The sequence below is a fragment of the Lagopus muta genome, chromosome Z (assembly GCF_023343835.1).
Source record: "Lagopus muta isolate bLagMut1 chromosome Z, bLagMut1 primary, whole genome shotgun sequence".
NCBI classification, from domain to species: Eukaryota; Metazoa; Chordata; class Aves; order Galliformes; family Phasianidae; genus Lagopus; species Lagopus muta.
In genome coordinates, this window is record NC_064472.1 from 11,977,766 (window position 1) to 11,991,305 (window position 13,540).

At 38.2% G+C, this 13,540-nt stretch overlaps 1 protein-coding gene across 1 annotated transcript in view; it reads right to left on the minus strand.

The window, feature by feature from the left end:
• The window catches only part of RANBP3L (RAN binding protein 3 like), a 38,383-nt gene that overhangs the window by 13,964 nt on the left and 10,879 nt on the right, over positions 1 to 13,540 (minus strand). The window contains exons 2-10 of the mRNA XM_048931747.1: positions 13,265 to 13,323; positions 12,958 to 12,994; positions 12,259 to 12,336; positions 11,138 to 11,212; positions 9,972 to 10,043; positions 9,150 to 9,274; positions 8,633 to 8,736; positions 5,002 to 5,086; positions 3,853 to 3,943 (exon numbers count right to left, since the gene is read on the minus strand). Coding sequence (XP_048787704.1) covers positions 3,853 to 3,943; positions 5,002 to 5,086; positions 8,633 to 8,736; positions 9,150 to 9,274; positions 9,972 to 10,043; positions 11,138 to 11,212; positions 12,259 to 12,336; positions 12,958 to 12,994; positions 13,265 to 13,323 — 726 coding nt within the window. The remainder of the gene's footprint in view (positions 1 to 3,852; positions 3,944 to 5,001; positions 5,087 to 8,632; positions 8,737 to 9,149; positions 9,275 to 9,971; positions 10,044 to 11,137; positions 11,213 to 12,258; positions 12,337 to 12,957; positions 12,995 to 13,264; positions 13,324 to 13,540) is intronic.

A 13,540-nucleotide genomic window follows, 5' to 3' on the forward strand; every position in this document is an offset into this window, starting at 1 on the left:
AAGAAAAGGAAAGGAAAGGAAAGGAAAGGAAAGGAAAGGAAAGGAAAGGAAAGGAAAGGAAAATAAAGGAAATCTTTATTTCTGTAGAATGAGTATTTTTAGCATGCATGGTGGCCTGTGAATTCAGTACTCCCTGTGGCATCCAATGTCATTTAGTGTTATTCCACTTTTGTCCAACTAGAAGGAAAAAAAGCTGGAATACTGCAAAATGTCTCAGATATTCATGACCACTGTGAATTGAGTGGGGCTCTCTTGAAGATGCAGTGATCTGCCCCAAGGGACGAGTTGCAGAAACAAGCCCTGAACAATTAGAAATTGATTTTCCAGATAAAAGTGGTTTCTAATAATGCTCAGGAGATTAACATATAATGAAAGGCATATGTCCCAATTGATGCATGTATTATACATGTTCTCTATGTTGTTTGTTTTTTTTTCCTTTTTAATTTGAAAGAATGTATCTGCAAAAGAAGATCCTATAATCCTACCATTAGTAGAGAAGAGTGCAAAGATGGCTAAAGCTGGGGACCCATTTGGGATTCCCTTACAGCTAAGGTTTCTGTGTCTTGCCTAGCATAAAAACTGCCCAAAAAAGTCACAAATAACCCCTGAAATCTGTCTTTACAGAAGTTTCAGCCCTACTATTCAGTTACAAATGAATACGAACAGCAGATGGTTTAAAACCATAGTTCAGAAATGCATTCTGAAAGTTACTCACTAAGCTCACTGCACTTTTTCAAGTATCAAACAGCAGTTAAACTTTACCTTTTCCTGTGTAACTTAGATAATTCGTTTTGAAGTCAGTCTAGTTCAGATCTTATATACCAAACTGCAGCTGCTTTCTGCTGCAGCACTCATTTGTCATCCTGATCCATTACTGAGAGAGGTCTGTTGCTTATTGCTCACATCAAGGAGGAAAGAGCAGCTGCCAGAAGAGAGTTGGGGGAAGAGGTGGGGAAGAGAGGTTGCCACACCTTGTACATCCCACTGACTACTTCCTGCTGTTGCTGTTTCACACAGGGACAAGTGGTACAGCTATGAGCAGCATGAATATCAAAAGGGACTAACGGATCAGTCCTCCGAGTTAGGGGAATGGGGAGAGAAAGCACTGATAAAATAAAACAACAACAAAAAAAAAAACAACAAAAAAACAATATGTGGTTAAAGGAGAGGTGTCATGAACAAGGCTTCAGTTACTTAAGTCACAGAAGCTTTGAGAAACCATCCCCAGGTTAGAGTTAAAGGGAATGCAGGGGAAGGAGATGTTGTAGTGAAGATCTGCTATAGGCCACTAATCTAGAAAGACTGAGAAGCTTTACATTCAAAAAACAGGATACTCTCACAGGGAATTTTACCCTCCCTGATGTATGTTGTAAGGATGACACAGCAGAGCACCAGCTGTGCTGATGATAACGTCCTCTTCCAAATGGTACAGGAACCCACAAGAAAAGGTGCCATGCTGGTCCTTGTCCTCACCAACAAAGAGGGGCTGGTGATGACATGAAGCTCAAGAGCAGTCTTAGCTGTAGTGACCATGAGTGGAGTTAAAAAGATCCTTAGAGTATAAAAGAGGGTGCACAGCAAGCTTGCTGCTCTAGACTTCAGGAGAGCAGACTTTGACCTCTTCAGGAAACTGCTTGGCAGGGTGACATGGGATAAAGGCCTGGAGGGAAGAAGGGCTCAAGAACCAGCTGGTCAGTATTCAAGGACCTTCTCCTTCAAGCCCAGAGGAGTGCATCCCAAGAAAGAGGAAAGCAGGCAAGAATGCCAGGAGGCCTCTGTGGACAAACAAGTAGCTCCTGGACTTATTTTGGTGCAAAGAGAAAATCTATATGGAGTATAGGCAGGAACAAAATGCCTGGGAGAACTGCAAAGAAGTTGTCCAAGCAGCCAGAGATAGGTTAAGAAAGCTAAAATCCAAGTAGAATTAATCTAGCCAAGGACTTAAAAGGGAACAAGAAGTTGTTCTATAGGTATATCAGTGACAAAAGTAAGGCTAGGGAAGATGTAAGCCCTCTCTGGGAGGAAACCAGAGACTTAGTTACAAGGGATATGGAGAAGGCTGAAGTGCTTATTGACTTCTTTGTCTCAGACTGGAAGGAATGGAGTGGTGAGCAGGACTAGGGAAGTAATCCTTCCCCTGTCCTCGGCACTGGTGAGGCCTCACCTCAAGTACTGTGTTCAATTTTGGGAACCTCAGTACACAAAGGACATTGACATGCTGGACCAGGTCCAGCAAGGGCAACAAGGCTTGTGAAGGGCTTGGAGAATGTGTCCTATGAGGAGAGACTGAAGGAACTTGGGGTGTTCAGTCTGGGAAAAAAGGAGGCTGAGGGGAGACCTTATTTCTCAAATACATGAAAGGAACTTACAGTGAGAGTGGGGCTGGTCTTTTCTCACTGGTGACAGGTGACAGGGTGAGGTGAAATGGCCTCAAGTTGTGCCAGGGGAGGTTTAGGTTGGATATCAGGAAAAACTTCTTTACAGAAAGGGTTGTTAAGCACTGGAATAGGCTCCCCAGGGAGGTGGTTGAGTCACCATCCCTGGATGTGTTGAAAAACTGTTTGGATGGGGTGCTCAGGGACATGATTTAGCGGAGGGTGGTTAGTTAGGGTAGTATGGTTAGGTTGTGGTTGGACTCGATCTTTAAGGTCTTTTCCAACCTGAGTGATTTTATGATTCTATGACTGCACCAGCAAGGGGTCTAGCCATGCTGCCCAAGTTGCAGAAAGGAAGGTAAGAAGCTGGAGAAAGAAGATCTGCCCTCTGTAACTGAAGACCACATTCAACATAATATAAAGAAACTGAAGATGCACAAGTCCATGGGCCCTAATGAGATCCATCCATGGCTTCTGAGGGAACTGGTGGATAGCTGCTTGGCAGTTTCATCATAATTGAAAGGTCATGGCAGTTTGGTGGAGCTCCCACTGACTGGAAAAGGGGAAACATAGCCCCCAAAGGAAAAAAACATCCAGGGAACTACAGGCCAGCCAGTCTCACCTCTGTGCAGATCATGGAGCAGATTCTCCTGAAGGCCCTACTACAGCACGTGGAAAATAAAGATGAGGTGATTGGAGGTAATAAGCATGGCTTCACCAAGGGCAAATCATGCCTAGCAAACTTGGTGGCCTTTTATAATGGAGTTACAGGCATCAATGGATAAAGGAAGAGCAACTGACATCATCAACCTGGATTGCAGATTGACATTGTCCGGAATGACATCCCAGTCACTAAACTGGAAAAAAATGGATCTGCTGGATGGATCACTCACTGGATAACAAATTACCTGGGTGGCGGCACTCAGAGGGTCGCAGTGGATGGCTCAGTCTCCAAGTGGACACTGGTCGTGATGAGAGGCGTTCCTCAATAATTTGTGCTGGGATCAGTGCTATTCAACATCCTCACAGGCAACACAGACTGTGGGATTGAGTGCACCCTCAGCAAGCTTGCAGATGACACCAAGCTGAGTGGTGTGGTTGACACACTAGAGGGAAGGGATGCTATCCAGAGGGATCTGGACAGGCTTGAGAGGTGGACCCATACCAACCTCATGAAGTTCAACAGGACTAAGCACAAGGTCCTGCATTTGGGTGGGGACAATCCCAAGCACATATACAGATGAAGGGAAAGTCTAAAGCACAAGAATTGGAACTTAACGGTCCCTTCCAACTCAAACCATTCTATGATTGTATGATTCTAAACACAGACTTCACATGCAAGTACATAATAGTATTCTGGAGATTGGACGTGCCAGTAACATTTGAAAACTACTTAGCACAATTCATTTGACACCGTCAAACACGCTCAAACATGCAGTATGAAGTCTAATTGTACTTTTTTGCTGAGTACGCTTACTTGTTACATGAAAAGATTCTATATAAAGTGATGTTATTTCTCTTTTGTATGAATCAACTTCATTGCATGACACAGAATGCTTTTCAGGGCTCTAGAAAAAAAAAAAAGAAGGGAAAGTAAGATTTCATATTTATATAAAGAGGCTATATTACTTCTTATCAGACAGAACACTGAATCTTTTACTGAACAGCAGGGAGAAGATTTGGAATTGTAATACATTATGAGTAAAAAACATAGATTATACAATTTTATTCTTCATTGGAAGTAATTTTATTGTCATAAAATCAGTACATCATCCTGCCAAGAATTATGGCTTCTTTGTAAGGATCCAGGACTAAGCTTTAAACACGTAAGTCTACCAGTGGATTTAAGTTACAGCTAATTTCCAATTTCATACTTAAACCCCAGAATAGCTCAAAACTTCCAGACACCACACATTTAATATCAGAGGAATTAAAACTTCCAATCTTTCAGTTTTTCAGGTTAAGCTTCTTATCCATGTTTTAAATTAACACTAATGACTTCCTACAATACTGTGACTAAACTATCTTACATATGAATCTTAGTCAGAAGCTGCAAACCAGCCCTTCAGTTCTCATTTTTTTTCACTGGCAGATATGCATATTTTTTTCACTGTACTCTTACTAGAAAGTGAATTTTAATTCCACCCTGAGTGGTATAGTCCTCAGCAGGATTTAATTAATTAAGCTGTTTGATGGCATGCACAATATATCTTAACATGGACAGTATCTATGGTGAGTGTTAAATATTGTCTTCTGTCCAAGAGTATTCAAATGAACTTCTCCCAGTTCTTAATGGATGGATAGAAACTATGTGAGTGGTAAAGGACACATTCATTTCTCTGCTACTGTTGCTGTTGTGCTTTGCATGGAATGTTTAAGCAACTGTTTTACAAGTCAAAAATTTAGCAAAAGAAAAATGCATACTGTTATTTGTAATTAGAGTATTTATGTTGAATGGAAAAACAGGGATGCCTACCCCTCCTACAGAAAATAGTTATTTTCTCTTCAACAGCCATTGCAGTCTGTATACTCAAAAAGAACAGAAGGAGCTAAAAAGAATCAATCTCTGAAAAAAAACATACATTCACACACACACAAAGAGTGTGCCAGAATTTACAGATCTTACCACAACTCTCTCAACCATATTTTCTCCAAACACAAAACCAGAATTGCTGCTGCTTAGAACACTTCTGTCTTCTAACAACTGACTTCTGTGGGAACAAAATAAGGATGTGATTTAGAACTATTTAAAGAACACAATGTCTTTAAATAAAACAAGCATATTACTTGGTAAAGAATATAAATAAGTTCATATGTTTACTCTACCACATCTTATATTATTACAGACAAACAAAAAAATGACCTCTTAAGCAATCAGATAAATACTGCAAAAACATAAAGGTTTCACAGAAAAGTAGTATTGTAGAATCACAGAATCACAGAACAGTTTGAGTTGGAAGGGACCTTTAAAGATCATCTATTTCCAACCTCCATGTTATTGGCAGGGACATCTTCCACTAGGCCACCATGCTCGAAGCATGGATATTGGATGTTAGGAAACATTTCTTCTCTGAAAGAGTGGTCAGACACTGCTGCCCAGGGAGGTGGTGGAGACACCACCCCTAGAGGTGCTCAGGAAATGTTTGGATGCAGTATTAAGGAATGTGGCTTAGTGGGGACATATTGGTGTAGGTGAATGGTTGGACTGGACGATCTTGGAAGGCTTTTCCAACCTTGATCATTCTATGATTTTATGATCTGAGTTTACAACTAAGTTTCTGTATTCACAATGGCAGTGTGCTTGAAATCTCTTCAAGTAGGATGAAGGAATTCTTCAGTACAAACTGTGTCTATCTAGCACTTAGGAAAAAAAATATTCCTATTTTTATCTCATATTTGATGTGCTGCTAGACAAAGGAAAAATAAGAAACAAAAATCAGAAAATCAGACTTTTTGCAGCCTTAAAATCTTTCATACATGTTTTTCACCATTAAAGGGGAATCTGAAGTGTGTTTAAGCTGAATTTCTTATCTTTTAGTAAAGAAAACTCTCCAGTATATTTCACTGAATTGCAATCAATATCTATCCTAAGATTTCATCTGATATTTCCAGGTTGCTGCACCAGCAAATCAGTAAGGACAGCATTCCAGAAGAGCTAAAAAAAACTGAAGCCAGAGTATTGTCTCAAACAAATAATGGGAAATGGATTTTGGGTGTTTTGAGAAATTTAAGAAAAAAAAAATATCAGTGCAGGATTTTTCTAGTTGTCATCATTAAATTGGAAATACCAGCCTGAGGGACTCGTTAAAATCTTAATATCCTCACTTTGCTGCAGGGCAAGAAAATGTGCCAGGAATGACATTGCCATGGAGATACAAAACAGAGGCACTGAATTCAGGGAATTACCACGAACAAAGAATAGAAGGAGAAACTTGGAGAGGACCCTGGAGAGATAGAAGCAGATCTAGGTACTCGGACGATCCTTCTCGATGTCCAAAAAGTTGACAGTTCTAATGCTGACTCTGACCCCCTGCAGGTTTTCAAGCAAATCATTGTGAAAACTGAATACATCATCAGAAGCCTGCATTTTCCCAGCACTGCATTTGTCACTTAAGAAATGATTTCCTTTTTTAATAATATTTTCCTTAATTCTTTTAATAGTTTTAAGTGTTCATAATTAATATTAATAACAATCATTTTAATAATTTTAATGTAATTACTGATTTCATAATCAGACTCAAGAAAACAAATTGCTCTATGTTTCAGCTAGTTCAGGAAACTGAACTGTTGGAAATAGAACTTGGGCAGCCACACCAACTATGGAGGACAAATAAACCATTTTCATTCATCACTCTAAAGAATAGCATTACATAGAGAACAAGCAGAAGAAGAAAGACAGAACAGGACATCCTCAGATTGAGTCTCCTTCCTTTTTTTTTTTTTTTTTTTTTTTTATAATGTACACAGATGTCAATAACTTCACCATGATTAATAATTAAACTGACAAGATTTTTTACTTTGTAATCTGCAGGCCTTGGCTGCATTGGTTGTTACTCTTTAGCATGCATATGGAATTAAATAGAGTTGTTTGTTTGAATATCTGTCAAGTTACCTGTGAGAAAAGAGCTATGCCAGAAAAAGATTCCAATGAAGCATTTTAAAGAAACAAGCACTTTACACAGATCAGAAGAAAGGTACTAGTACCCCTCTGTAATGCTGGAAGAACAGAAAGCACCTGGCCATTTTTAAATGAATATTCAGCTTGGCAATTAACTTAACATTTTACCACAGTTCTGATGCATTAAACTAATCAGGCACCAAGCAGATGAGAAATGCCTTTTAAAAATGAAAGGAAAATTAACACTGTAAGAACTTTCAAGTCCTGCAACTGGTCAGTACTGAAACACAGCAAAGCATTTCTCTATTCATCTATTTCAGAAAAGACAGCCACTCAGTTGTCCTTTCCTAGACACTGTGCAGGTGTCAGAGGGTAAGTGGATTTGGAATATTGGTATCAGTTGATCTGAAGGTGGCAGTGTCTTCCTTTAGCTTTTACTATCATTCTGAATCTCCTAAAATCCAGCATGTTGTGTGGCTCCATCTTGTCCTCACAGGGTTTCATCACATCATTAACTGTGATTGACAAGGGGAGGTTGACTCTTCCAAAACCACCATTGTGCATCTCTGCTTTAGTAATGCTTTTCTTATCAATAAAGATTAAGAATCTAAGTTGTCTGTGCATATAAAATCCCTCATCTTCTCTGAAGTCCCAAGTTCGTATGGGAGGGAGAAAGGATGCAATATCAAAAATATACTGGCTGTGGCCTTAGCAATTAAATCATAGAATCATAGAATTGCTCAGGTTGGAAAAGACCGTACAGAACATCAAGTCCAACCACAACCTAACCGTACTACCCTAACTCTAACAATTTTGAAATGTTCTCTCATCAGTAACTCACTTCAGGTATATTCCTGATACTCACAACTTCCAAGTAAAAAACTGTCATACACCATTAGCAAGCATTATTAATACAAAATAACCTGTCTGCACTGAACTAGTTAATCACAGAAAGGCCATTAGTATTTTCATGAGCCAGACTTCAGAGAAAGATGAGTAAATCAAAGGTCCATTTTCACACTGATTTAATTTTTTTCTGTTATCCAGGGAGGTGATGATCCCAATCCAAAGAAGTCAGCTTCTTCATGCAGAAATTCAGAAGTTCATCCTGGACAACCCACGTCTGCACAAAGATGCTACTCCACTGCAGTCATCACAGCTAGTCACTCAAGCCACAAATTCTTGTATGTGTACAGATGTAGCATATCCTCTGCTTTATTCAGTGATGGTACTGCATGCTTTTCTTCATGAGTTCTGTGTCTGATATACTTACATATATTGGCAAATCATCAGTTTATGAAATGGGGCAGCTATGTCATCACAGCAGAACTCTCCAAAGAAACACAAACATGACTGTAAACATTCAAAACCAAGATACAGTTTGAACTGACAAAGATGCATGAGATACTGAACCAAAATAGTTTCTGGTTTTGCTAATGAGAAATGAACTGTTTCCTGGCAGGATTCCATTCCCTACGGCATATGGAACTCATGTCAGCATCCACAAATCCTGGCACCACACATAAATAGCAGCATGTACATTGTGGATTTGGACAGCATAGGTTTAGACATGCAGGACAAAAGGGCAGGCCATACACCAAGTCACCAAATGGTGTACAAATATAATAATCAAACTTACTGTGCTGTTTTAGAGCTAGAAATATTCACAGTAATAGATGACTTCACTGCTGCTTTGGAGCCTGCTGAATTCTCAGATGAGGAATAAGAGTTGTCTTCAGATAACTAGAAATAAAATAACAAAACTGGATGAATTAATCAATCCAAGCTTATTTTCTGTTATAAACATGTTTGCAAGAAATCCAGAGTCACTGAGGTTGATGTATGTGGAAATTGGTAAAGGCTTCCTCCTGCTGTACACTCAGTCAGCACCAAAAGATACAGAAAATCCCAAACTCCATTTGCCCACTCCAATATTGAAAGTTGCATTAGACTGCAAAGAAGACATGTTTTTTTAAAACAGCACTGGTTTAGCAGTTTCCACTGATTCCCCTAAAACTGATAGAGGAGCTTCCTTGAAAATCATGCAGTGGAATACTGAACTGCTTTAGAATAGCTCCACGCTTTTGTTTTGGTTTGGTTTACGTTTGACTGAGCTCCAAACATATTTTTGTCAGTAAAATTACTTTTCTCCTTACCTGAATATGTGCTTGTTTCTTAGTCACTAGAGATACTGCAGGATTTTCAGGACAGGTCAGGGCTTGTGGAGGTTGTAAAATGGCAGGCCTAATAACATTCCACAGCTGACTTTCTGACAAGGATCCTTGCAAAATACAAAGACAAAATATTTAAACTGAGACATTTTCTCCATGTTTAGTTAATACCTATGCGTTTTGTTTCATTAACTGAAAGCTTCAAAGTTTATTTAAATTACTTCTATTGTTACTCTTTCCTTAGTACATATTCTTAAAAATCTTAATTCCCCTAAAACACACAACTCTGCAGGTGTTACTGCACCGTTACCCCATCAGGATAGAAGGGTAATGCACTACATGTATATAAATATTTAAACAGAAGATATTTAAAACCTAAATGTATGTTTGGACCTAAATATATTATACATATACATATATTACACATTTAGGTCCAAACGAATCAATGCTGCCTTCCAGCATTTCATATTCAATCATGCACTGGCCCATGCAGACACCAAGAAGGCACTTCATTGCCTTCTCAAAGAGTGGAGTTTTATCCCTATTCAGTCATGTATTAGAAATGTGGAATTTCACTATTCAAGATTACATTCATTCCATTGAGGAATTAAATAGTCAAAGCAGAATCTCAGACCAGAGCTCAGAGAACCACCAAATAAATCACCATCAAATAAATAAATCATTAGCTTCATAAAGGCAATTAGCATATCACTCAGTTTACAGTACAGCTGTCAATTTTATCTTTTCTGAATCTGTTAACAATGTATTTTTGGAGCTACAGTGAATGAATATTGCAATGACAATTACCTTCTTTTGTACTTCCCATGTCAATGTTTTGTTGAAGAAGAGCTGAGGTCATGAATATGTTGCTCTTCTTTGCTATGAATAAGGAATTTAAACTTGATTAACAAATAATGATAAACTTTAAATGATTAATCAACATTTGTGCAAGTCCTCCCCACTTTGGTAGTGTCTAAGCAATATCCTAACTTATCCGTCTGAACAACTCTTACTGACTTATGCACAGCAAGTAGCATGGGTTTTCTGGTTCTGCCAGAGACTAAAGTCTTTTGAACATTAACAGATGCATTAATCTCTGAAAATATTCAGCTTTGAAAACCAGGTGCTGCTAGTAAGCAAAGCTGTTGAAATGGCAACACTATCTGGTTCCATCTAATGATTTTCTCAGATGAGTAAATGAGACCTGAGAACATGGGAAGAGGTTAATATACTCTGCCCTTGTTCTTACAAAAAGGATTTTGTAATTTACTACAACGACTGCATTGTACTAGTGGTATTTTAACCATTTTTACAAAGACAAAAAATAGCAACCAGAAACATGTCAGTAATAGCAACCATATATCATATCCTGTAAATGTACACAAGTGATAGATACTCTACACATGATCACTGCTTTTTAATCGCAGGAAGAATGTCATTTGTTACTGTAACACTATCCTTGTAAGACTGTTTATAATTCCCTCATGCCAAAGTCTGTCAAAGACCTGCTCCTGACAGGACAGACTAGGATTTCAGTCCACTCTGTCTTCTCCAGTATAAAGGAGTGAGAGAATGTTCGTAATGTCACTAGTCAGATCAAAGACAGGCTCCTGGGACAAAAAAATGATGCTTGTACAGGAGCAACAACTATTAAATTAAAGCAAGCAAACTAAATAATTTAGTTACTTTAACTCCATTTTGGTTTTTCAGTTACTATTTCTACCAACACAAATGTCTATTGGCAACTCATTCAAAGATTCCTCCCTATTGTGGGATTCCCTAAAACCAAATGCAAAAAACATTTCTTCTATTGAGCCGCCAACTCTCCTAACATATTTCATTCTTCTATCCAAATAACAGCCTAGGCTCAATCATGTTCAGCTCTGTCCTTGTTCTGTACACCTCTTGATTTTAGGTAATGTATGCTTTGCTGTGTAAATATATATTGTTGTCATTTTTTTTTTTCCACTTACCTGGCTGGGAGGGAGGGAACCTAGGAAGAACGGTAAAGGAAGATGATCTTCTTCTTTTCTCAGCAAGCGTTGTATCTGAAAGAATAATAAACTGAAATTAATATTATTTGGAACAAAACAAGATTAATTTAAAGTTAGACAGATAATTTATTCTGCTTAGTTGACGGCAGAATAAATTATTTTCTGCTATCTACTGCTTTCTGAAGGATACTGCTAGGTTATGTTGATACTGCTGAAGACATCTCTGAGGCCAAGTAGCACAGCCTGGTTCAGATCAACTGCTTACATCTAGCCTACTCTACAGTGGTTTTGTCTCGGAGATCATCAGTTGGTGAGGTTCAAAACAGAAGCAGGGAGTTAAGATATCAGTTAGTATTTGGACAACCAAGAGAACTAAGCTTGGTTTTGCATCCTACTTCATATTTTGATGCAGACATACTCTAAAATTTCTACCCTATGTATTTTTTGTACATGATCTCAGTGTAATTTTTAGTGTGAACCCAACTTAGGTTATCTTAAATCCTTTTAGTTATGCTCAGGTTTGTCACAGAACTAAACGAAAATATCATTCATACATAGTAATATATAAATACTAAAGCAACCTCCTGGTCACACTCCCAGGTTAAATAAATACTATAAAAAAGTGACCAGTCCTACTGCTTAACACAGTGACTTGTGTGCACTTCTTCTGGACATCATAGAAGAAAAACACATTCCTCAAAGGAACTTTGAGGTCACCTGTCAGTTAGATGAAAAGAGAAGTCCTTCTGAAAATTACTTCATATTTTCAGGAATTACCCAAGGAACAAAAATCTCTTCCACAATCATGGCATCTCATTCCTGTCTAGCCCTCTTTTTCTACTGACTGTTTGAGCTCATCAAGGAAACTTATGAAATATATACATTTTTAAGTGTTTATGTAATATTATGTTAATACAGCAAAATAATGTATTTTCACTTTGAGAAGCACTTACTAAAAATTACCATGAAAGCTAACATAAATGTTAGCATGTTTCTACCATGCGAAAACAATTCTTGGACAGAAAAACTCCTTCACTTCTTTAGCAGACAAGAGTACAAAACTACAGTTATTACAACATGACAGGACTCAAGTGGCATACCTATGTTAGATTCTGAGCCAGACTTCTGGAAAACACAAGATGATGATCTTGCACGTTTTTTGGAACAATAGATGAAATCTAGAGAAAAGCAAATATAATTTCCTGCAGGGATTGAATGGCAGGTGATTTCAGCACAGTGTTATGATAAAGAATCAAGACGTGAACACAATAAATTCTAGGAATGATTTACAGAACAGTCTTAAAACAATATAGAAAAGCAAAACAGGGTCTTGGCATCTCTGTCAGCACTTGGCAGGAAGCCCTAGGGAGTTTTCTGCTAATTTCAGGGGACCTAAAATTAAGTCATTGCAATCAGATCATGGCCCACAGGCTTGGAAGGCACTAAAAATGATAAGCTGCTTTATATTATAGCTTCAAGAAATAGAAAAGGGCAGTTCAGAGCAAATCTAGCAGATGAATATACTTGGACTCTCTTCAGGGCTTCTTTTAGTCTGACCTTCTGATGAACATGAGAGGTAAGATGCCAAGAGGAATTCTTGAGGTAAGACAGGGACATACATATTGGGATATAGAAGGTGGCTCAACATCCCACGTAATCTTAGACTATTAACAGGCATTTGTCCCAGCTCATACAAAATAAAGTTCCATACACACTTTTCAGTTCCAAATTGTCTTTCCAGTCAGATCCTATGAATATATCAGTGTATTATTATACCATTTCAGTGATGTGGTTATTACCATTTTCAGCTTTGCAAACTGGATCTTCAGCAGGCCGCTGGAAAAAAAAAAATATAAGTGAGGAAAGGTCAAGGAGAATAGAGCAGCCATTTTCTAGAGCAGGTCACAAAGTATATCAGTCCAACATATGCGTATTAAAACCAATCTCATTTCTTCTTTTCTCTTTTCCTTGTTCTGTTTTACTCTCAGTTACTGCAAGCCTTATCCTGGGCTAAAATCTTTTATTACTACTAGAATCATTGTCTATACAATCTTCATTTCCAGTATTCTTTTATCAGTGATGCAAAACAGAAGTTAAAGTTTTTACCTTCAAAGGGTGGTCCTTCTTTCCAAACACAAATATTGGCCGGGCAAGCACTGATCTCTCTGGAAAGGAGACATTTTTAAATAACAATCTCATAACAGAGATTCATCTTATCAACCAAAGTTCTTAAAGTGCTATGCGGTAATGAGCAAGACTGTCTCTCTTTGTTAGAGATGAAGAAAAGCCATAATGATGTAAGCAATGTCCATAGCTAAAAATAAAAGAGTTAGTCCCTCAAATCCCAGGATGAGTTTTACCTAACTGAAGGCCACAGGATTT